Source organism: Equus caballus, chromosome 9, assembly GCF_041296265.1.
Source record: "Equus caballus isolate H_3958 breed thoroughbred chromosome 9, TB-T2T, whole genome shotgun sequence".
NCBI classification, from domain to species: Eukaryota; Metazoa; Chordata; class Mammalia; order Perissodactyla; family Equidae; genus Equus; species Equus caballus.
Genome location: NC_091692.1, coordinates 94451400 through 94474482, shown reverse-complemented (window position 1 = coordinate 94474482; position 23083 = coordinate 94451400). Strand labels below are relative to the sequence as shown.

Genomic DNA, 23083 nt, shown 5'->3' with positions numbered 1-23083 from the left:
CTTAAAACTAGCCTGCAGCATTCCTTTCAGTGTGGGTCCACCTGCCCACTCGTGTAGCCATCTACTAGGCACGTGCGAGGAGGAAGCCATGCACACTCCCTAACGAGGCCACAGGAGCCTCCGTTCTCTGGGCCCCGCTTACTTCTCCAGCTTTGTCCCTTCCCAGTCGCCTCTCTCCAGTTGGACTGACGGCCAGAGTCCCTAGCTCACTTTCACGATCCATTACATTCGGCTCTCTGCAAGTGGCGTTCCCTCTTCACCTGCACCCCTCTGACTCGTGGCTCCTCCCGGTCCTGCCTGCCTCAGCTCAGCCAGTGCTTCTTTCCAACTGTCCCTGAAGCTGCTTGGGCTGGATTCGTGGTTCCTTTTCTAACTTCAATAGCACCCTGAGCATCCCCATGTCAAAGCACTTATCATGACTGGTCGCAGGTCTAGCAGTCCGTCTCCCTGTGGTCCGTCTTTCCCAGGGATTCTGAGGCTCCTGGAGGGATGGGGCCTGCTTCTGATTCACCTTGTATCTCTGCATGCCGAGTGCAGGCAATGTGGTACCTGCTCTCTGAATACGTCATGCTAACCCCGGGGTGGTTTGTCCCAGGTTCCTGCCCCTCAGTCTGACCCTGGATGACTAGCGTCAGTTCCTGCCCTGACACGTTAGCAGGCAGAGCTGCAGGTGAGGTGAGTAGGGGCATAGTGAGGTGTCATGTCAGCCTTTGTTCCATGGGAGCAGTCACTGTCCTGCCGCTGTTGGGCAAGGTCCAGACTTCACCATGTGATGGGAGCTGCCACTGAGCTGGGGACCCCGTTGTGGCACCCACACCTTTCAATACAGGCTACCCTGTAATGTGGCCGCGTCTTCTACAAGGGTGATGGGAGCAAAGCAGGCTCTATGACTGTGATGCTGTTGCTCTCAGTCTCCCTCCTCGAATCCAGCAAGTTACTGTAGAACTTAAAGGGAGCTGGGAAGAGCCTGCAATTTTGTTAAGGTACCAGTATTTCACTTAAGGACATGTGGAAGCCATAACCTGTCTGCCTCAGCAGATGCTTCTGGTCCTGCTCCGAGCTCCTTCACCTAGGCAACTGCTGCGCTGGCGGCTTCTTCCAGCCCACCCTGAGCTGAGCGTGACCCCTTGGGAAAAGCAAGGATTCACAAAGGCTCTCTCACTCATATAAGGCAGAGAAACTTCAAAATAGCTCATTTTCTATCGTAATTCAGAAAGCAGTTATTATGCACCAACTTTGTGCTATGTCCCAGGCTCAAACTTCAGTTAACTCGTGGTTCCTCACAATGACTGTCGGAAAGCTTCCCTCCTTGCTAGGCCAGGATGGAGGCCCAGAGATGGGTGACTTTGCCAAAGGCACAGCTGATTAGAGGTGGACCCAGCAGAAACCAGGTCTTTCAGACTTTAAAAGAACAGCAGAAAACCGGTAAAGAATCTGATAAGTATTTTAATCTTAGTACAAACTTCCCCAGACTAGTCGGTAAGGAGCATTGGAGAAAAATCCCAAACCCATCCTTAGAGACAGAGTGGATCTGGGGAATTGATGAACTGACTTCTGATGTTTAACAGAGAAGGAAGGCCCTGTGCCTGGAAATCTGTGAGTGGGGTTCAGAAAAGCAGAAAGAGGGAGAGTAGAGCTAAGGATCAGACGGGCAGAAGAGATGGAGCAGCCACTTTGTCCAGCATGTGGTTTCAGTGCCTGCTCTGTGCCAGAACTCTGGAAGCCTGGGGAGACTCAGTTGAAGAAAACAGCTTTGCCCTCACAGGACTGAGGATACAGTGGGGGCCCAGATGCTTTCACGTCAGTCCTGGTGAAATGTGGTTTATGAACATGGGACAACGAGTGAAAAGAATACATAAAATACCCAGCATTTGTCTGGCATTTTATGCTTCACCAAATGTCTTCATAAATGCTATCCTGTTCTGATCTTTATTATGATAACTCCTTTTAATGGCTATAATTTTTGGTAACAGCTTTATTGAAATATGATTCACATACCGTACAATTTGCCCATTTAAAGTATACAGCTCAGTGATTTTTTTAGTGTATTCACAGAGTTGTGCAACCATCACCACAGTCCATTTTAGAACATTTTCCTTACCCCCAAAAGTAATAGCTATAATTTTTGAGCACCGTTTTATGTGCCAGGTGGTTCAAATTAATTCTCCACAGTCCTGACTAATGCTGCAATTTTGCAGATGAAGAAACCGAGGCCTGGAGACACTCAGGTAACTTGCCTCTGGCCACAGAGCTCATAGGTGACAAAGGATGGATTAGGTTCCAGGTCTGGATAGCCACAGGCCATAAATAACATATTCAGCATCCTTCATTGACACAATTCTCCATCCCAAATGAGGCCCCCACAATTCGGGGACCTGCTTGTATCACACACCTTGTCAGGAGCAGAGTCAGGCTTGAACTCCTGTCTGCTGACATGGAGTCCTGCCCCGTCCCATTGCCCTGCAGAGTCCACGGAAGGCGGGTACCAGGCCCTGGCTTCTCCCTGCCTTTGCTGGACTTGTGACCACGTTGATCCTGCAGGCCAGTCGGCCCTGTTGATGGAAAAGCTGTTCCCGCAGGAGTCCAGCAGAGGGAAATTAATCAAAAGTGACCCAGAAAGCAGGAATCTGGCCTTCACTCTGTTTCCCGCAGTTTAGGCGGGAAGGGGGGAAGCCGGCAACCCGATGACGTTAAGAGTCAAGCTCATTTTATTAAGCACCATTTTCTGTGCTGAGGAGAGTACTTACAGGTCCTAAAATAAATGTTCGTCTCCAGAAATGCAAGGTAAGGGATTGGGCTTCCGCAGCAACATTGGCTGAGATAGAGGGAGACGCTCCCAACAGCCTGACACTTCAGAGCCGGCTTCTCTGCAATGGTGCCACAGTCTCTGGTCATTGGAAGCATCGCTTCATTTTTTTTTCTCTAATACAGAGCAAGTATGTATAAATTTTATGTAAGTAATATCAGCGTTTAAAGGGATATTTCAGAGGCTGCATGTGCAAGCATCATTCATTCAACACACACCGTTACCAGTTATCGTGGACAAAGTGCGGTGCTGCAGAGATGCAATAGCTGAATCCCGGGCCTGCACCTGGGGGATGGACACGGACACTGGTAATTACGGAGTGTATGTGGGGGGCAGTGACCAAGTTAGGGGCCTCAGCAGGCTTGGAAAGCAGAGTGGGCAGGCAGGGAGACTTCTCTGTTAGGCCGTGTCTGGCTGGGTCTTAAAGGGTGCCTGGAGTTAACTCCTTGGAGGAAGGGGGAAGAGGATGAGGAGAGGCCCCAGGAGCGCAGGTCCTCTGCGGAGAAAAGGAGAACTGGCTTAGACGTGGCTCTTTGACTAACACCTGGTGACTCTAGTGGATCGTTTTCACTCAGTTCACCCCTCTGTAACATGGGGGTAGTGGTACAGGGTCCCCATAAGTATAAAATGAGATAATGCATGTACAGGAGCTTTCTCAGCACTGTCTGGGAGTCTCTTCACTGATCCTACTCTCCACCACACCAAGACTGTTCAGACCACACAGTCACTCTTCTGAGAAGCTGTCTCAGCAGCAGGAGGCCACTGTCACCTGACAACCATTCTAATCCCCATCCTTGGCCTTCGCGGAACTCACAGAATCCAAACTGAAGATGTAGGAGGGCCGCAAACAAGCTCCAATTTACAGATGAGGAGCTGGAGATTCAGGCAAACTTAACACCTCAGAAACGTAGAGTTTTCTACTGAAAAGAGACCCAGGATCTATCTGACACTGGACTCTCCTCAACTGCTCACCAAGTTTCCAGCTTCTCCATGGAGCGAACTAGAGGGAGGGAGGGTCTGGACCACAGACTGCCTGATCCCAGGCCTAGGCCTGTTTAGAAGCTGCACTGACCCCTAGGTGAGGTCTCCATCCTGTGGCTGCATGGGCCATAGTGGTGTTCATGTCCAGGTGCCCCCAGGCATGTGCCTGGAGTTCAGGTGGGCAGGGACATCTCTCGGGACCCCTCTTGTCCTCGCCTGCTGCAGGCTTCAGGGCTTTCCAGGCCTGGTGAGCAATTCTCTGTCTCCCATTTGCCGTCTCTGTGGCCTTGGGCAAGTGGCTTTATTTTCTGCAGCACGTGGTTATAATCCCTCCGGGCTGCTCTGAGGATGGAGGTGACGGCAGTAAGGTATGTTGCTCGGCACCTGGTGGCTCGTGGTGGGCACCACTCCTCTGACGTTTGGTGCAATCCCTCATGATACTTTGATTTTTAGAGTACAGTGTATCTTTCAATTAAAAATAATAATGAGGGACTTTTTTTTTTTTTTTTGCCATAAATTGATCCCTGAGGCTTAAGGAGAAAATTATCTTCTTTTTGGGTGTGAGCCAGATGTCAGTGTTCATACCATTTTCTTGTCTGCTTAAAGTCTCTTCTCATTTAGGATGGATGACTCTGGAAGGTTGGCTGCTTCCCTTTCACTTGGATTATACTTCATTATAAAACAGAGAATAGGCTGGCATTCTGCATAGTCAAATAGACTCCCGTATGATGCACCACATAAATTTAGAATACCAGTCTTATAACTATCAATTATCTCCCAATGAAAGTTCAATTTAATTATATGTGGATAGTCCTTCTAAATCCGATTCCTTGATTTGTATTTAAATGTCATCATTATGACTTCCCTGGCAAGGTTATCAGCTGTTCAAAGACTGAATCATATGATATGGTATTTTAAAAACCATCACTTTTTTTATAGACTCTTCAAAAATCACAGCACCTTTTTTTAGTGCCAACTCTTTACTATTATTGTCACATTTGGCCATAAAGTTAAACATGAAAATTGGCATTCAGTAGTAGTATTAATTTTATTTAACTCCGACTCATCAAAGATGAACAGAATCAGATAGTGGTAGGACTGTCCAGGGGGAGGCCGGGTCGTCTGCACCTACGATACTGGATTTAGCATGGGAACTGCATTTGAAATCTGAACCTCAGCAATACTATGAACAGCCTTAGGTTGTTTCCTTAACTTCTCTGCACCTTAGTCTCTTCATCTGTACCGTGGGGCTAATAATCCCGACAGCAGCCACTATGTGTAGAGTGCTATTATGTACTGGGCCATTTTGTATCCACCACACAAAATCTTACAAAATGGGGTTTATTTGTCCCAATCTTGGGTGAAGAAACTGGACTGCAGTGTTTGGCACACCGTGAGGAACTTTGAAATTGTGAGCTAATTCCGCCATTCCAGGAGGGAAATGTGCCGAGGGTCTGTGTGGTTGGACAAGCCTCATGGAGGAGCTGACATTGGATTGCGTGTTTCGTAAGATCTGAAGTCCTGTCTCAGAAAGACGCGTGTGTGGCCTGGGCCTCGCCTCCATCTGGGATTCAAGTCTGGTCCCTTCACCTAATCTGGAGGGACCCTCTCAAAGTGCCAAACACGTTTACACACATTATCACACCTGTTCACAGAGTGGTCAGTGACTTAGTGGGCATTCTTCCCATGTGACGAAGAGAAGTTGGGATGTAGAGAAGGAGCATGTGGAAGATGCACAGGTGACAAAGCCCTCGTTTGTACGGCTGCAGTCTAGTCCTGGGGATGGCTCCCTGGATCAGCAGACGGAACCTCCACCCTCTGCCTGTTCACTGGGGAACTGGCCTCGTCCTGACGTTCCTTGCGAATGTCCTCTAGTGTCTGAGGAAGCACTGGATGCGGAGCCCAGAGACCCAGTTCTCGCCCAGGCCACCCACTAACGGTAAATACAGGCTCTTGTGCTTGGGATAATGCCCTTACTTGATGAAAGACAAGTAGATACCAACAACAAGAACAATAAAGCCATTCTGGCAAAAAGGCATTTCCCAAAATAGCTGTTTCTGTGATGGTGCAACCCCTGTTCAGAGGCCCAGTGCTGCTGCTGCTCCAGAAGCCACCCCGAAGGCCGCTACCACCAATGCTCACAGCGCCGCAGAGAGGGCAGGTGCGTCCGCCCTTGGTCTATACTCCCTTGCACTCCCTCCTTTTCTGTATTATTTCCAAGGATGTTTTCCAGTTTTGCTGTGATTTCCCAGAGGATCAGCCACAGTTTTGAATTATTTCTAGGACACTTTCCAGTGGGGATTGCACAATATTCTCTGGTCTGTGTTGCCTTACACCCAGTAAAAGGTCTCGAGGGTGTAAGCTTAAACCCAGAGTGAGGAGGGCCATGCCCACAAAGTTATGATCAGCATGTGTCTGCAAGAGGCTGTATGAGGCGGGGGGGAGGGTATTGCAGCTTTAATTCAGTGTTGATATTTTGTTGCTTTGTTACTGTTATGAAAAATTGCTTGCTAATTGAGAAAATAGGTATAAAGTCATCCAAGGCACCAAGCTGATCATTACTCGTGGGCTGATTGTAGTGGCCAACATTTCCTGGCCCTGAATAAGAACATTTGAATCCTCTCAGCCATCCCTCTGGGTGCAGGTACTGCTGATCGCATTTCACAGAGATGCTCAGAGAAATGGAGGGCTGTTCCCAAGGTCATGTTCAAGTCCAGGCAGGGTTGGGAGTCCAGCCCAGGTGGTCAGCTCTGAAGCTAGAGCTGCCTCTTCTTTGCCTCCTGCCACCTCGGTACCCTGCAAGACGGATGAGGTGCTGTCCTCTGGGGCCTCAGTTCCTCTTTGGGGCAATGGCAGTAGATGCTCTCATGCCCTCGCCTCTGGATTTCTCCTTCTTCTTTCAACGCCTGGGTTTCCAACACTGCTACGTCATTTCTCCATGAGCAATTCTGACAGGTATGGGGCCTTCTCAGCCCAGACGCCTCTTCAGTGGTGAACTCCAGGCAGGCAGTTTGTGATCGACTCTCTGTGCATCTCTCTCAAGCTGCTGCCATCACCAGGGAGCACTGCTATCCCCCGTCAGGGTGGCTTCATGACAAAAGTGACAGCCTCAAAATGTGGTGGCTTCGGTCTTCATTAAAAGTCCTGCCAGTTCTGTGCTTGGACTCAGATCAAGGCCACCTCCCATGGTACCCAGGCAGTGGGTCCCCCACCCCCAACAGTACTGGCCCTTGGTGCTGTTTTACAGAATGCAGCGTGTCGCGGCAGGTGGAGAGTTCACGTATGGAGACTCAGCTCTAGGAAGACGAGTTACTAGTCACGCGGCTGCCGTCTCTTTCCTGGTGGGGAAGGAGGAGGAGGGTGGTGAGGCTTAGGGGCTGTGCTCCAGGACCACGTAGACAGAGATGTGGAGGCCGGCAGTGCTCCTCTGTGGTTTGGGGGAATAATCTTCGGCTCCTGGAGCTGCCATCCTGGCTCCAGGATTTCAAGCTGGGTGACACTAGGTGAGTTACTCAACTTCTTGGTGCCTTGGTTTTATCATCTGTGGGAAAGGAGAGAGACTGCCTTTGGGACAGTCCCTGGCATTGCATGTCCCAGGGCTGCGGAGGGAAGAGGGCCGGTGTAAATTTGGGAAGTGGTTGGTTGGTCATGTGGGCGGCAGCCCTGTGCACAGCAGCCTGTGCAGTCACTGGGTCTGTGTCCCATGCCAGCTCTGCAAACAACATGAGCAAAACATAGTCTCCTTTTAGGTACTCTGCGTAAGTGAGGGAGAGCCAAGTAAAGAAAAAACAAAACTGAGCAGCACTGAGTCTGAGTAAGAGGCTCCTGGTGGGGGCTGCCAGCTCTGTGCTGTTGGGCAGGTGGCTCACGCTCGCAGAGCTTCAGCGCGTCTGCAAGAGGAAGCAAATCGCCCTCATCCTTAGTCCTGCTGTAATAAAGAAGACGAATGTATGTATGAATTACCTCACCCAGGGCTTGGCATGTAGTAAGTGTTCGTTACATTTCATTTTTTCCCCTCTCCTGTTTCGTGGGCACACCTGGCTAGAGTTTGGTTAAGGATTGGGGTGGGTGATGCAATATGATGCTTAGTCAGAAATTGTTCAAAAGAGTCCCTGAGATAATCACACAAATATAATCTCAGCGGCCACAGCGTCCAGTGTATGTGCTGACCCTAAGGATGCTGAAGGCCAGGCGGTCTCTCCCCCCTTCTGTGTTCAACAGGAAGAGAACTGGGCATTGGGACTGTGCCCAAACCCATTGGAGAGGTGGAAATTATTAGTTCCTTTGGGTTATCAGATGAACTGAAATGGGCCTTTTTAGTGAAACTTAGGAAATATTCCAACCTTTTGTTTGAAGAGAGCACTAATTTGCTTCAGTCTACCTTCGAGGGGAGGGAATAGGAAGGACTTTTGCTAGGGGGCAGTTAGGAGCACTCTTGCTGCACATGTAGACAGCTCGCGGGGAGAAAGGTAAATGGCTAATAAGCTCTTGAAAAAGTTCTCAACCTCGGGGTAATTCAGACCTGCAAATTGAAACATCCACGAGGTAGCATTCTGCGTCTTACTAGCAGAGATTAAAAATTGATCATCGCCAGTATTGGCAAGGGTGCAGAGCCCGTACTCCTGCCCACGCTGCTTGGGGCACGGACCTCGGCAAGAACCTTTCTGAGAAGGAACCTGGAACTCTGCCTCTGAGCCTCTGATGTTGTCACATTCTTGAATGAGGAATTCCACTTTTAGAATTGGGTCCTAACAGGCAATCATAAATGCAGTCAAGAAATTTTAGCACAAAGTTGTTATGGCTTTTTTCGATAGTAATTTATTTTTTTCCTTTTTCTCCCCAAAGCCCCCTGGTACATAGTTGTATATTCTTCGTTGTGGCTCCTTCTAGTTGTGGCATGTGGGATGCTGCCGCAGTGTGGTTTGATGAGCAATGCCATGTCCATGCTCAGGATTCAAACCAACGAAACACTGGGCCGCCTGCAGTGGAGTGCGTGAACTTAACCACTCGGCCATGGGGCCAGCCCCTCGATAGTAATTTTTAAAAAATAGAAACTATCTGAGAATATGAAAAATAGGGGAATTGTTAAATTATGATACAGCCATATGATTGTTTGGAAGACTAATTTTTAATGATGTGAAAATGTTCATAGTATATTAAGAGAATAAAGAAAATCTTAAAATTATGTGTATATTTATGTATGTATATACATATAAAATGATACTTATATAATTTATTCATATACATATATAATGATTTTAAACTACATTAAAATACAAATACTTAACAAAAGACTATAGAATTAAGGTCTTAAAATTAGAGTATAAGATTCTGAGTGCTTTCTTTTTCTTTTTTATGCTTTTCTCTGTTTTCCAACTTTTTCCAGTAGGCCTATCTACTTTTGTAATCAGAGAAGAGCATTAAATGTAATTTTTTACAGTAGTTCTTGCTAGGAAATGCACTGTCTTCTGTGCCTCCACAGGCGCGTCTCTAACTCTCGGGTGGCTAAGCCCTGGACGTCACCCTCTCAGTTGAATGCCATAGATTTATAGATTGTCCCTTGGTTCTTTCCAAGCCGCCTTAGTATCAAGACCTCTTCTTTGGGTTTAATCTTGTATTTATACACCCTGACTACCGATCCCTCTCATCTCCTGGTTGTTAAAGGGAGTAGCCCCAAAGGCCCATTGGAGCATGCTGGGTTTGGCTAAACATCTTGGCCACGGCATGGTCTGCCGTAATACAAAACGCTAACTTCTATGCTTTGACTGACTGACTCTCAGTCATCTTTCAGTTGGAGCCAGAACTTCAGGGACCTGACATGAAGAAACCCTCCTTCCTCTCCCACTTCCTTCTTGTAACACACCTTAACTGAGTACCTGCTGTATGCCTGATTTTGTGCTAAGAGGGGGCCTCAAACAGTAGATGCAGTAGATGCAGCCCCGCCTGTGGGAACATCGTGGTTGGGAGTGGAGGTGGGCTGCAAGCAGTTACCCACAGCGCCCGACTCACGTGCTGCGTGCCTTCTACAGACCAGGTGTTGCAGGACCTGGGGCGCAGCCGACCATGGGTACAGGTGTGAGGGCTGGGCAGCAGGGAGGGAAAGAGGTACACATTGGCCAGGGCATCAGGGAAGGCTCTTAATTCACTCACTCCTTTCTTCGGTGACTTGTTTACTGAGTTCCTGCAGCAGGCCAGGGCGCCTTCTAGGCCTGGGAGACTATGGTGAACAAGACCAGGATGATGTCTGCCCTCAGGGAGCTAAACGCCAGTAGGAGTGATAAACAATTAAGTCTCAAAATAAATATTTACAGCTCACAGTAAATGCTATGACAGAAATTGAACGCTGCAATGGAGAGTAAGGCGAGGGGAGATGTAAGACAATGCTGCTGTAGATGAGGTCGCCTGGGAAAACCTTTCTTTAGCTCAAACCTAAAGAATGAAGGGCTCCAGGTGTGCCAAGAGTCAGGCAAAGAATACTCCTGAGTAGGGAGCAGTGAGCACAAAGGCTAAGGCAGGAAGAGCCCAGCATGTTTTAGAAACTGCCAGAAGGTTGCGGGGGCTGGACAGAGGCAGCAGTGCGAGGAAGCTTTGTAGAGGATGTGCTCCTTGAACAGAAACTTGAAGGAAGGGTGGGCAGCAGCTCAAAAGACAAATGGGGTCCTGGGTGCAGAGGGCTGGCCGTGGAGAGAGGGGATGCTGTGCAGCCGGTGGGGCGGGGCGTGTGTGAGCAAGTCTGTCTGGCTTAGGATGAAGCATGAGATGACAGCCAGGGCTCAGATGATGAGGCTGGAGTTCCCATTAGGCTTTTGGGGTCCCCAGGGTTAAGTAAGTGCTAGTACTATGATTTTCCACATTGGGTCCTGAATGCCTTGCCCTGTTCCAGAAGTCAGGTTTTCTTCTAGGATACAGGAGTCTTCTCCAAGGTTGGAATCTCTGACTGTGTCATCAGTTCTACACTGGATGTTGAACCAGCTCTGAAGCCGGTGCTACCCTGGGAGTCTATTATTTCGTTTTCTTGGAATGAATCCGTTATGAATTACTAATAATAATGATTCATTATACTGTCTCACGCTGGCGTGTGCTGCTTCTCCCACAGCCAGCAGAAGAAATTGCCCTCCTGATTAATTCTCTGCTGTGTTTTCTCCCTTCTCTTAGAATGGCTATTCAAGTGGACAAGTTCAACTTTGAGAGTTTCCCAGCCTCCCCTGGAGAGAAGGGACAATTTGCAAGTTCGGAGCAGCTGGAAGAAGAGAGGCAGGAAGCTCGGGGCCTGGAGATCAACAGCAAGCTGGACGTCCGTTGGAGAATCATATCCTTTTCACGGTGGCCACCTGGGACTTCACGCACCCTGCTCCAGGTTTCCGATCACTGAGAAGGACCTGAGGAGGGTTAAGCCCTTGAATTTTAGCTGCAAATAGTCCAGAAATACCGCAGCAAGGAGATAGGGGCCAGAGTGGGCATTTTCTTAACCTCTCAAGGCTCCAAGGCCCCTCATGAAGTGTTGGTTCAGGTGAGGAAAGGCTGCCTCAGGGCCGCTGCTCTTGTTTTGCACCATATGTTTCTCGCGAGTGTTGACATTCGTGTTAGTGACAGGTTCGAACAGCCACCTATCTATGTGGGGCTTGAGGAGTTTCGCAGCTGCAGTTGTCTGGGAAGCTGAAGTCGGCTTGTACAGCTTACAGAGCCATCGAGATGCTGTTTTGAAAACACTGAGAGGGTTTTCGCAAGGACCGTGCTATATCACTAACCGGCCCTGCCCTAAACTTGAGATCAGTGCCTGGCTGGTGGTGGGCACTCAGTGGGATGAGTGAGCACGCTGGGGAGGCCCCAGGTTCGCCTGTTCGTGTCTGTCTGTTCAGCAGTCTTTACAGAGCGCCTACTTTGGGTCAGGTGTGTAGTGAGGCACGTGAGAGGCTGAGATCAAAGACCAGGCCTCAGTGTGGTTGCAGAGGCTCGTAGGGTGTGGATGTGGCATCTGAGAACTAAAGACCCTGCCAGGAAGCGGGGACAGAGCGTTGTGCCAAGTGCTGTGAGGTTCAGGGGAAGAAGCTGCTGGGTGTGGGGCGATCAGGGAAGGCTTCATGGAGGGGGTGACAGAGTGTTCAAGTGGGCTTTTTAAGGATGAGTAGAAGTTTTTGAAGAGCACAAGGGTGCGAAATACCCCGAAGGTCTCAAGGTATGAGAGTGTGGCTCACTCAGAGAATGTCTCCCAGCAAAAGGCAACTCTGATGTGAATGTCTGCTAGTTTTTCACACATGAATTCCGTGGATATGGGATGGTCAAGGTGTGTTGTATGCTCTCAGATCATTCCAGACCATCTCCTGGATTCTGGAAAGATCCTCAGTCTACAGGTGGCACAGCCTTCTTCAAGCTGAAGTGGATTTGGGCCTGGTGGACCCCTGTCTCCAAGGAGCTTGTGACAAATTAAGCACTTTACAGGTAGATAGAAGGCTCTGCGAACCAGACACTAAAACCGGGGCTCCCAGAGTGATGCGCGCGGCAGTCATGGAGTTAGCACGTTTGTCTTTGTAGAGAGAAGTGAAAAGGTGGGGACAACCGAGTCGTCCTTCTCTTGGGTCCCCTAGATCTCAGCACAGTCAGGTCCAGTCACTTCCTGCTGGGTGAGTGAGCAAAGCGATGTAGCATAGACGGAAGTGGCGTTCACGCTGACTGCCAGGCCCTGCCTCCGGCATCTCGTTTAATTCGTCTTCGTCTCTCTGATCAGCACTCTTGTTCCTATGAGGAGATAGAATCTCAGTGAGGTGAATGAACTCAGCTGTGAGTCCAGCCAGGATGTGGTGGAGCCAGGGACCAACCCAGGTGGGGCTGCCCGCAAAGCGCTCCCTCCCAGCCCGGTCCTCAAGGGAGAGGGTTGTGGATGCACCCACGTCCTGTCAGCCTGGACCAAAGAAGGCCATCAAGTGTCACATCCTGGCATCTGTGGTCGTGACACCGAGCCAGGGAGGACTTGGGTCTGTCTGACAGGGCTAGTGTTACAGTGGCTCTGTAACTTCCCAATGTGTAAGTCCCCGGTGAGGCAGGAGCCACCCCAAGCCTGGGTCTCGGAGCTTTAGCTTCATGCAGGGAGCTAGGCAGAGCTGTGCAGAGCTGGCAGGCCTGGCTAGCTCTGATTCAGCCTCAGCTTGACAGCAACCGGCACCCAGTGGAGGAAGGGGCAGTGTGCTCCGGGGACCCAGTAGGAAGAGATTCATCCTCCTGAGTGGGCTCATTCTGGTGCGGATAAAAGCAGGAAGCCTGGGGATGGGGTGTCCCCTGCCTCCCCACGCTCCACAGAGTGCGGGCCTCACTTGGTGCTAGGGCACACAGCAGTCCTTGCTAATGTCCCATCTAACCACGTACCAGGGGCTGCTTCTGGGCTGGCCCGAGGCACCCAGGGCGCAGTCTCAGCAACTCCCAGGGCAGTGTCATCAGCGCGTCTCACAGATGAAAACCGCCTCTCAAGTTCACACGTAGAAGGCGGAGGAGCCGGCACCTGAACCTCATTAGCCTTCCTCCAAGCCAGTGGTCCTTGGCCAGCCTGTGCTGCCTTCTGATGGGATTATGTTGACCATCAAAATGGTCAAAAAAGTACCAAAAATGTCTTTAGGTTTCTCTCCTTTTAGGCTTGACTCCATTAAGAGGTTGACTGCCCTATTTTCTGTATTTGCTTAATAACTCATGTAGCAAATATTTATTGAATGCCTACCATGTGCCAGGCACATCTGTCTCCTGGATTTACTGATTGAAAGTTTATGAGAGACTGTCCCTATGAGCAGATTCGATTAAGGAGAGTTAACATTACGAACAGTCTCCGTCTCTCCCTCATCTGGTAATGACATCTGGCATGGGATGGATAGCAGACTTTTGCTGTTGTAAACTTGAATTCAAGCAGATGGAAAGACCAAAGATTGAACTGACTAATAACTTCATTGTGCATTTTAATAACATTTTCTCAATATTTAGACTTTATAAAAAATGTGAGCCTAATTTGACACCCATCCGTAGTAATAAAAATGGCCCACCTGTAGCCCGTAAGGCTGGATAGACATGTTTCAAAGGAAATTGTGGCTCTTGCAGTAGATATGTGCACACCTGTCTACATGATATCTACAACGACCAGAGAAGCAGCCAGGGGCACGGGAACTGCAGCCCCCTGCTCCCTTGGTGACATGTATAATGCTCTGTCCATTCTGTTACTGCTGTGTGCTGGGCCCTGGAGATGCCCCCGTCTAAGGGGAGGGGCACACGCAGAGATAGGCACTTGCAGCGCAGCCAGGGAGGGCTGAGACAGGACTTCCCATGGTGACTGCTGACAGGTCCAGAGCCTGAAAAGCAGCAGAGACCTAAGTCATTCCCTGTGACTGGTAATACAGCATGCAGACGAGAGAGGGCAGCAGGATCCGGGGGCCTCTTGTGCCATACACACATGCACGCACACTCCTCAGGGACCACCTCCGTCTGTCCTACACGCAGCCTGGGAGCATTCACCTCCAGGGCTCTCCCGTCAGAGCCTGGCCCTGAGCAGTCTTTGGAGATTTGTTCCACCCTCTGAATAAGCCCCAGCTGGTGCTGCCCAGCCCACCCAGTGCTTTCTGGTCCCTTCTCTCATCTCGACTCACCTCCTGTGAAGGAGGTGGGGCAGGCTCTATCACAAGGAGCCTGGGGCCAGAGGTGAAGATGGAGACATTTCAGATGTCAGACCAAAGATGCTACATTGCTGGAGGCCGGAGCCCCCGGTCAAAAGGCCCACGTCTTCATCTGTTCAGCCCAGGAGGGGAAACCTGCTCCGGGTTGCTGTTAAAATTAGTTCTAGCAATTGTTTCTGCCCTTTTGATCACCTGCCAGGTGCCAGGCAGGATATTAGCATTTTTCTTACACAAAACCTGTAAAACAGGTAGTACCTACCCCTTTTAAAAAATAAACAGGTAAAATTTGGAAGTTAAGTAACTGCCCTGAGATCATGCAGCTAGCCGCATAGCCAGGATGGCAAAACTCGTGTTGTTTTCCTGTTGACTCCTTGAAGGGAGGTCACATCTGGAAGGTGCAGTCAGAGCTCCCAGCCCTAGAAGCTGTCAGCCACGAGAGCAAAGACCTGCCCAAAGGCCTCGTGCCGTCCTGTGACCTGGCCTCAGGTGAGGCTCCTCCCGTACAGAGGACAGTGGGCCAGACCTCGCCCAGGGCCGCCCACCGTTGTCCTCGCTTCTACCTCCTGTGGGACCTGCCTGGAAGGGTCTGGGCTTACAGTTCTGAGAACCCCTCAAACTGGCTGGTGAGGGATGTTTGGAAGTTGACCATATCTGTTTTCACTTTCCATTTTTAGTTCAGACAAAGAGAAACAAGAATCAATGTTGGACCAAGTCTCATCCTTCCTGTATAGTTGACCTCACATGTCCATTCTTCTAAGGAGCCCTGTCTGTCACTGGCCTGTCCTATGTGGCCCAGCTGAAACTGCCCCTTCCCTCGGGCTCCTGCAATACTCAGTGCTTAACTCTTGTTTGTTAGAGTGCCTAAAAAGTACAGGAAAGTTTATTTTTCTGAAGACCATCTCCCTTGCCAGGCTGTGCTGTTCTTGACGTCAGGTTGGGTCCTATTCACTCAGTGGCTATTTACTGATGACATACTATGTGCTGAGGGTTGTGCTAAGCACCAGGTACACTGCACTGAGCAAAATCGGATGCTGCCCTGCCCCAGTAGAGCCCTCTTTTTTCCTGGCCCCAGCGCAGCATGCAATCCCTAGCACATAGGTATTAAAACCATTTGGTGAATGACTAGTTTCCATTTCATTGATGCAGCAAGTTGAATGGTTACCAGCTTAGTTGCACTATGCTGAGTGCTGTGATGAATACATGAAAGGAGTTTGCAGCTAGCAAAATTAGTCTTAATTGAAGCCTGGCTCCTTTTCCAGAGGGCAGCTCTGCACAGGTGATCTGTGATGGAAACAGATGAGGGATAAGCTGGGAGCAAGCTTGGCGTCATCTCACCTTCTCATTTTCCTTGCTTTTGTTGCAAGTCTCCCTTCAAAGAGCATTGAAGGGGTTGGTGAGATACTTGCTGACATATCAGAATTCAACCTTGTATAGGTTTCATTACAAGAGCTGGGTGCACAGTTCAGCTGATCCCCACAAAGCTGATGACCTGGACCATCTGGGCAGCATCTCTGCCAGGTGGTCTGATAAGCACACATCTTCCCGTTCTGTCTGGAGACCATCTGCAACCATCTGGCAGCTTTGAGGGCCAGGCAGAGGCTCAAGGAGCCCAACTGCAAGTCAGGCTTTAGATGCCTAAGAATTGACATCCCAGAGTGGGAGATGGAATATCCATGCATGATGCAAAGTTTAAATAAATGTAAATAATTGGAAAGTAGGAGGATGTGGAGCAGTGCAGCCATTCTCTGGGAGCATTGCGTTGTGCATCCCGGAGGAGCTGCCTGGCCAGGGCCAGGGCCGAGGACAGCGTGTGTCCCAGGCTGTGCATTGCTGAGTGGTGTCTGTGGCCTCACAGATACCAGTTACCCTCTATAAAGCCTAGAATCTCAACCGGGGGTGGGAGGGTTGTAACATTCATCACCGATTTTTACTGGGGAGTTCATAAGCCTAACCCTACAAGACTATAGGCACAATGCCCTTGGTTTGATTGATCACGACCAGGAACACAGCCACATCTGGCTTCTCCATTTCCAAGACTCTCCAGTAGGGAGAATTTGCCCTCAACTGACCCCTCCCTTTTAAGGCAGAGGCAGAGATTAAACCATTGACAATGGATCTTCCCTAACCATTGCCTAAGATCACTCTTTGACCTCTCTAATTGGCTTCCAGCTTATTCTCAAAGATACTTCTTAATGGAGCTCTGTCTTCTCATCCCTGGAAAAAAATTAAATCTTTAAACAGGACTCCTTTAAAACATAGTACACCATGGGGCCTGGCCCCATGGCCGAGTGGTTAAAGGTCCTTGTTCTCCACTTCAGCAGCCCGGGTTTGCAGGTTCAGATCCAAGGTGCAGACCTACTCTACTCACCAGCCATGCTGTGGCGGTGTCTTACATATAAAGTAGAGGAAGATTGGCACAGATGTTAGCTCAGGGCAAATCTTCCTCAGGAAAAAAAAAACCATAGTACACTATGTTTTTCTAACCATGATGTTAGGAGAAATAGTTTTATCTAAATGAATTTTAATACAAACAGCGCCTGTCATCAGTACAGCTGATGCCTTGATCATCTGAAGTCAATGCAAGGTTGTGTCTTGTGTCCACCTTTAGTGAATATACTGTTCATAGCTGTTGGTGATCAGAGGCCTTTCATCTCTTATGGTGGGGAAGCCTTGCCAGCCTAAGAGAAGCGTTGTGCCTGACCAGAGATGCCATGAAGTTGCCCTGGCTGTTTGGCCGTCAGTGGGCAAAGGGAGTGAGGTGGGAGGGGGACAGATTTGATTGCTGCCTCCCCCAAATCCAAATACGGTAGCCGTGCACGCCTTACAATTACTTTGAAAGGAATCGGGGTTAGGCGCACAGAGAGCGTAGAGTTCAGATCTGGCTGGCTCGTGACAGTGGGGAAGGACTTCCCCCAGCATGCAGAGCTCTGTTTCAAATCTGTGTGTGTGTGGTACCTATGTGTTTGCATGTGGGTGTGTACATTAACACAAATCAATGTGCATTTGGTTGTGTGATTGGGTGCAGGTTGGGCTGGTACACATTCTGTGTACTTTTGGCGTGACAATTATGGTGAGCATGTGCATCTTATATAATAGAATCATGAAGTCACAGAGCTTAAGTAACAGCTAACACATATATGGCACTTACTAGATGCCAGGCACTGTTCTGAGCGATTTATATAGATTTACTCACGTAGTTTTCACAAAACCCCTGTGAGGTAGTTTTATCTACCTTCCACAGATGAGAAAGCCCAGTGAGCTTAGCTAACTTGTTCAGATCACCCAGCTAGTAAGTGGCAGGGCTGGGATTCATACCCAGCTGTCTGGCTTAAGAGTCTGTGCTCTTAGCTCTGTTCTGGGAACAGCAAAAGAGCATCTGGTCTCTGCCAAGGCCTTCAAATTATCCCCATTTTCCAGATGAAGCCTAAAGAGATCACAACAGTCCTTGGGCACACCGCCTGTTGGTACGACCTCCCCGTACAGTGCTCTCTCCATTTCACCTGCTCTCCATCCTGGAACTCCACACTGCTCTCAGCCCACCAAGGCTTGCAGCGATGAATGCTTGCAGACTCTCCCTTGGCAGCTCATTGTGCTGCATGGTATTTTTTGTCTAGTGGGTCTCTGATACAGGGAGCTGAGCCGAGATGCTGGCGCCCCCACTGAGATGAGAACAACCCAGCATCAGCATTCTCAAAGTTCACGATGCAAAATTAGAAAACAAAGTCATGGGAAAGAGGCTCCTTAATTACTTAAAGCAGTCTTTCCATTAGTGTAATTTCTATTTATGACAATTTGCTAATTTATTTGAGCTGAAATGGGACCGGGCTGAGTCCCTGCATCTGTCGTTATTCCCGCCAGAGCTGGCATGGGGGGCGCACACAGCTGGTCTTCCTGGGGGGATGCCCTAGGTGCAGTCCCACCCCCCAGAGAGCACCCACTCCAGGATGCTCACCTGGAAGCCGGTGTGGAAATGTCTGCATCAGCTGCTCTCATGTGACAGGTTCCCAGCTTTTGCCCAGGAGAGCGTCAGTAACAACAGGGCGTCAGAGCATGGCGCTGCTTTCTCCTGTGAGAGGTGGGGCCATAGCACTCAGGCCTGCAGGTTCAGCAGAGAAACTGGCCTCCCACTGGGCTGCACGTTCCCCAAGGGAAGAGCTGACTGAGCATCATTTCTTCTAAAATATCAGACCAGGTCATGGTAAACTTCAGTCACATAAACACAGACAGGATCCCAAAAGCTGCTCAACTGTTTTAAACGGTCCTCTGATTGTAGAATTACCAAATATTTCACTGCTAACAGCCTAGTGGGGAATGAAAGGGGAGGTGTTTTATTAACTTTCTGCATGTTCCTTTCATGGTGTGTTTTTAAAAGATTTGGAAGCGAACATTCACAGTTCGAACATGTAGGGGATTAACTGAGACAGCTTGCGTGAAAACATTTGTGGACAAAAGGCTCTGCACACATATTGATTAATTAAGTTTAAGTAATGATGGATGACTAATAATAATAAGGTATAATCCTTGCACACTAGACTGGGCTCCTTAAAAGTAGGAAGGATCCCATCTTGGTTGGTCTTTTCATCCCCTGTACCTACCATAGCATACGTAGTAGGTATTAATAAATGCCTTGGTGTGAATCAAGGCCCGCACACTGGATAGGGAAGGCAAATGCATGTGTCAAGTGTGGGATAGATGTGCTGCCAGGTGTAGTGGTCACAGCCAGAGAGGAAGAAAGGATTGGCTTCTGCAATGGGGGTGGATCAGAGAGGACGTCCCAGATAGGGTGACGTTTAAGCTCCAGAGATGAGTGGGTGGTGACCAGAAAGACAAGGCTGAAGAGGGCTCCAGGCAAGGGGAGGGCAAGAGTAAAGACACCAGGGCAGGAAACAGCGCTGTCTGTTGTAACAAGAACCAGTGGTCCTGTGTGGCTGGTACACACTTGTAGGTGCAAGGTCTGGAGGGGAGAGGTCGATGGGAGAACAAATCACGGGCAACTTGTGTACTGTGCTAGGGAGCTGGGATTTTACCCCAAGAGCACTGAAGGATTTCGAGCAAGGGTGCAACGTGGTCAGACTCATTTTAGGAAGATGGTTCTGGTAGAATAACAAGATGCAGCCCTTCTTTCCACCCCGCTCCTCGTTTGGCATGGGGCATCCATGACATATTTGATTCTGTATGGTGAGATTGTGCCATCTGCTTTTGGAAATTGGGCACAAGAGTCTGTAAAGATGTACGGAGCAGTCCAGGTCTGTCTCTCCAGTCCCCTTGCACCTCAGCTCTTGGCAAGGCCTTTAAAGTGCATGAGTTGAAATGGAGGAGTGGGGTTCCTGCTGGGCTATGGGTTGCCTGACACCCGTTTCTGCTCTAAAACTAACAGTGGAAACCAGAGCAATGGCCCTCTGCTGAGCCTTGTGTGTGGAGAAGGAAGATAGAAGGAGACCTCTTTAAGCGTAAGAATTACCCATTATCTTTCACTGTATATCTTTTTTTGTTTTCTGGTTTTTAAATGGGTAAGCCTTTCTCTTCTAGCTAGATTTTAAGCCATAGGAAGGGATTAGATGTGATACCATCAGAGAAAGCTGGATGTGTGTCCCGTCTATCACCTGTTTACTGTAGCAACTTCTGTAGGCCTCGCTTTCCGCTTCCATCACCTGCCTTTTGCACGTGGAGCGCGTGAAGCTCAAGTGCAGTTCTGTGTTTGGCATGCTGTGTAATTGTGGTGGGCTGTACACACACTCTGCAACCTGCGTCAAGGAAGGGGAGCTCCTGCAGGGCCAAGTGCAGAGTAGGTGCTCGATGAGTGCTCACTGATCCAAGCTTGTGAGTAGTGATTCATCGATAAACCAGGGCCCTGGGTAGATTATAACTTAGAGCTAACGATACAATTCCTTCTGCAATATTCCTGGAAAGATTCCCTCATTCAGTTGACTTCTACTGCCTCCCAGCTCTGTAGATCTGAATTAGGGACTCAGAGATAGGACACCTGGTCTCCACCCCCAGGGTGTTCACCATGGCTTGGTTGGGGTATCAGTCATGGCAACAAACGTCTGGAGCCCAGGGTGGCCAGTGCTGTGGTTGGGAGTTAGGGAGTCCCAGAACCAGGGGACGGCCTGCCAGGTGTCATGCTGGCCCTTACCACTGGCCAGATTGAGACTGTCCTGTCCATTCAGGTAGCAGCACCTTCCCCCCTTTCCAGGAGGGGACCTCACTTACACATGCCACGCAGTCCTGAAACTCAACATTGCCATCTCGTCTGTTGGGACAAACCCATGCCCTTTATGGATTTGAGCCAATATTGCTGGGTATATCTGTGTCCCCATCATCCTCATGTCCTACCCTGGTAACCTCTTGGGCCTCACAGGAGGAAAAGTGAGCGATTTAGGGCCAAAAGGACTCTTGCCTTTGGTGAGGTGCCTTCAAAGGTCCCATATCCCTAAGGGTCTGCTCCATTAGAGGCACCCTAAAAGGGAGATCCTGACCCATTCTGTCTGCTACACTGTGGGCTGAGGACCGACCTCACTGGGAACATGTGGCATACGGGGGGAAGTCTGGACAAGGAACCCACTTTTCCTGGCTCTGTGGCTTTGGGAAAGTTGTTTAACATCCTTAAGAAGGTTTATTCCACCTCAAGTTGTTGGGAGGACTACACATGATGATCCGTAGGTGAACAACACAGACTCAGTGCCCAGTAAAGGGCAGCAGGCATTCATTGAGCATCCACCATGTGCCAGACACAGTGCCGGTGATCAGGGACACCATTCCTTACTCTCCGGGGCTTAGAACCACAGGCAGTCCTCTAAATTCTCTCCTTATTAATTTGCAAAAATACACAGCTAAGCAGTCGGGAAGGCGGGGCTGCCCACTCATTGGCCTTGCTGGTTTGAGGAGGACAGGGCAAAGAAAGTTTAAACTGAGCAGGGGCCAGCCCTAGACCCCAGGCCTCGCAGCTTACACCTCTGAGGGTGATTCGTGACCAGCAGGAGGCTGTGGGTGGACTGTAGTGACTCTAGGTAATCAGAAGTGGCTTTGAGGCAGGAAGTGGCAAGACTGGAGGGCACCGTGAAAGGAATTTGTGGTTCCTTGCAAGGGGGTTAGGAGCTGCCTGTGGGAAGCTTCAGAGGCAGAATGTGAGTTGGGCTAAACTGAGCTGGGAACTTGAGTTTTCCCACCGTTCAGGTGCACAGGGGTCCATCATTACACATGGGAGTGGTCATGGAGACTTGCAGAGCCTGGGTCTGCAGCAACAGTGGTTCTGCAGTCTTCCTGCTGCAGGGTCACCATCCCTGCCCTCCTAAGGGGTAGGAGAAGATCTCAGGAACAAACACTCATTGACTACTTGGAAACATCAGTGCTGCATCCCAGATGACTAGAAAGGGCTTAAGGGGGAGGCAGGCTCTTCAGCACCACGGAGAGTTCCAGCAGGGCTTCACTGTGGGCTGGAGGAAGGAGGCTGGCCAAACTCCAAGCTGGGTGTGGGTGCTGACTCAGCCGCCGGCAGCCCTGGAGCCCTGGGTGGACCCAGGCCCTGTGCATGGAAGGATCCTCGTTTGTCAAGTGGGGATCTTGAGTCCTGGCTTCCACGTTTACTGTGGGGAATTGATGGGGTGTTTACAGTAAAGTGTCTGAAATAGGTCCAGAGTGTGGGCTCCAGGGTCAGGCTGGCTTGGTCCTGCCACTTCTGCGCTGTGTCAGCTTTCTGATTCTCTCCATGGGCCCAAGTTCAAAAAAACCCTTTGAAATGGAAATCAAAGTCCCTACTTTATACCCACCATGTTCTGAAGTCCTAATTTGAAAGTAGTGAGTATTAAATTGAGAAGCTATATGTTAAACTCTTACCACGGGGCCTCCCTCATGGGAAGTGCTTTGGAAATGTTCTTCCTAATAGAAATAATGACGGGGATTATTGTCATCGTCATCATTACTTATCGACCTCTTGCCCCGAGTGCCAGGGTCTATGTACTTAAGAAATAGTAGCCACTCCTACCTCTGCCATCATCACTGTAATGTTGTAATCTTGGCTGTGGTAGTGGCTGAGGTAGGCAGCTGCATAACTGACTGGTCAGCCAGCTTTGCATTCTTGTGTCAGGCTCAGACACAAGACTGTTTTGGTCGCATATGAGGCTGAAAGGGGAGGGGGATGTGCATGCAGGTAATTGGCTTTATTAGCTCAGCTGTATAATTTTATGGCTCACATCCGAAAAGCAAATTAATACAGAAATATGCTATCGGAATGGTTTCCAAAGCCCCAGTGCCATTTGGCAACTTTGTAATTGCTCACACGCTAACTTGCTCCTCTAACTAATCATTTCAAAGCTCCTTATCAGGCCTTGTTCGTTAGGCACTATTTCTGTTCTGTAAGCACCGGGGTGCGATCTGCCACCAAAGCCTGGCGTGATTTTCTTTTTAATAATAGGGAGTAATATGTCATATTCTGAAGTCTTAATTTCATACAAGTGAAAAGAACCCCTGGAGAGGATCAGGAAAGAAAGCAGACAGAAAGAAACACAAAAATGTGCATGTTAGACCCAAATCTATCAACGATCTGCATCCTGAGATCCTCTCCCTTCTGATGGAGACAAGGCGGCTTGACTTGTATCAGCCCCACTTGGGAGCTCAGTTGTGTCCACATGGTCCCACATCTGCAGCTGCT

At 49.4% G+C, this 23083-nt stretch overlaps 1 protein-coding gene across 9 annotated transcripts in view; it reads left to right on the top strand.

Annotated features, from left to right (window-relative positions):
* TRAPPC9 (trafficking protein particle complex subunit 9) overlaps positions 1-23083 on the top strand; it is a 622816-nt gene that overhangs the window by 454169 nt on the left and 145564 nt on the right. For all 9 annotated transcript variants that reach the window (XM_005613305.3, XM_005613304.4, XM_005613301.4 and 6 more), the window contains one exon: positions 10943-11096. In XM_005613305.3, coding sequence (XP_005613362.1) covers positions 10943-11096 — 154 coding nt within the window. The remainder of the gene's footprint in view (positions 1-10942; positions 11097-23083) is intronic.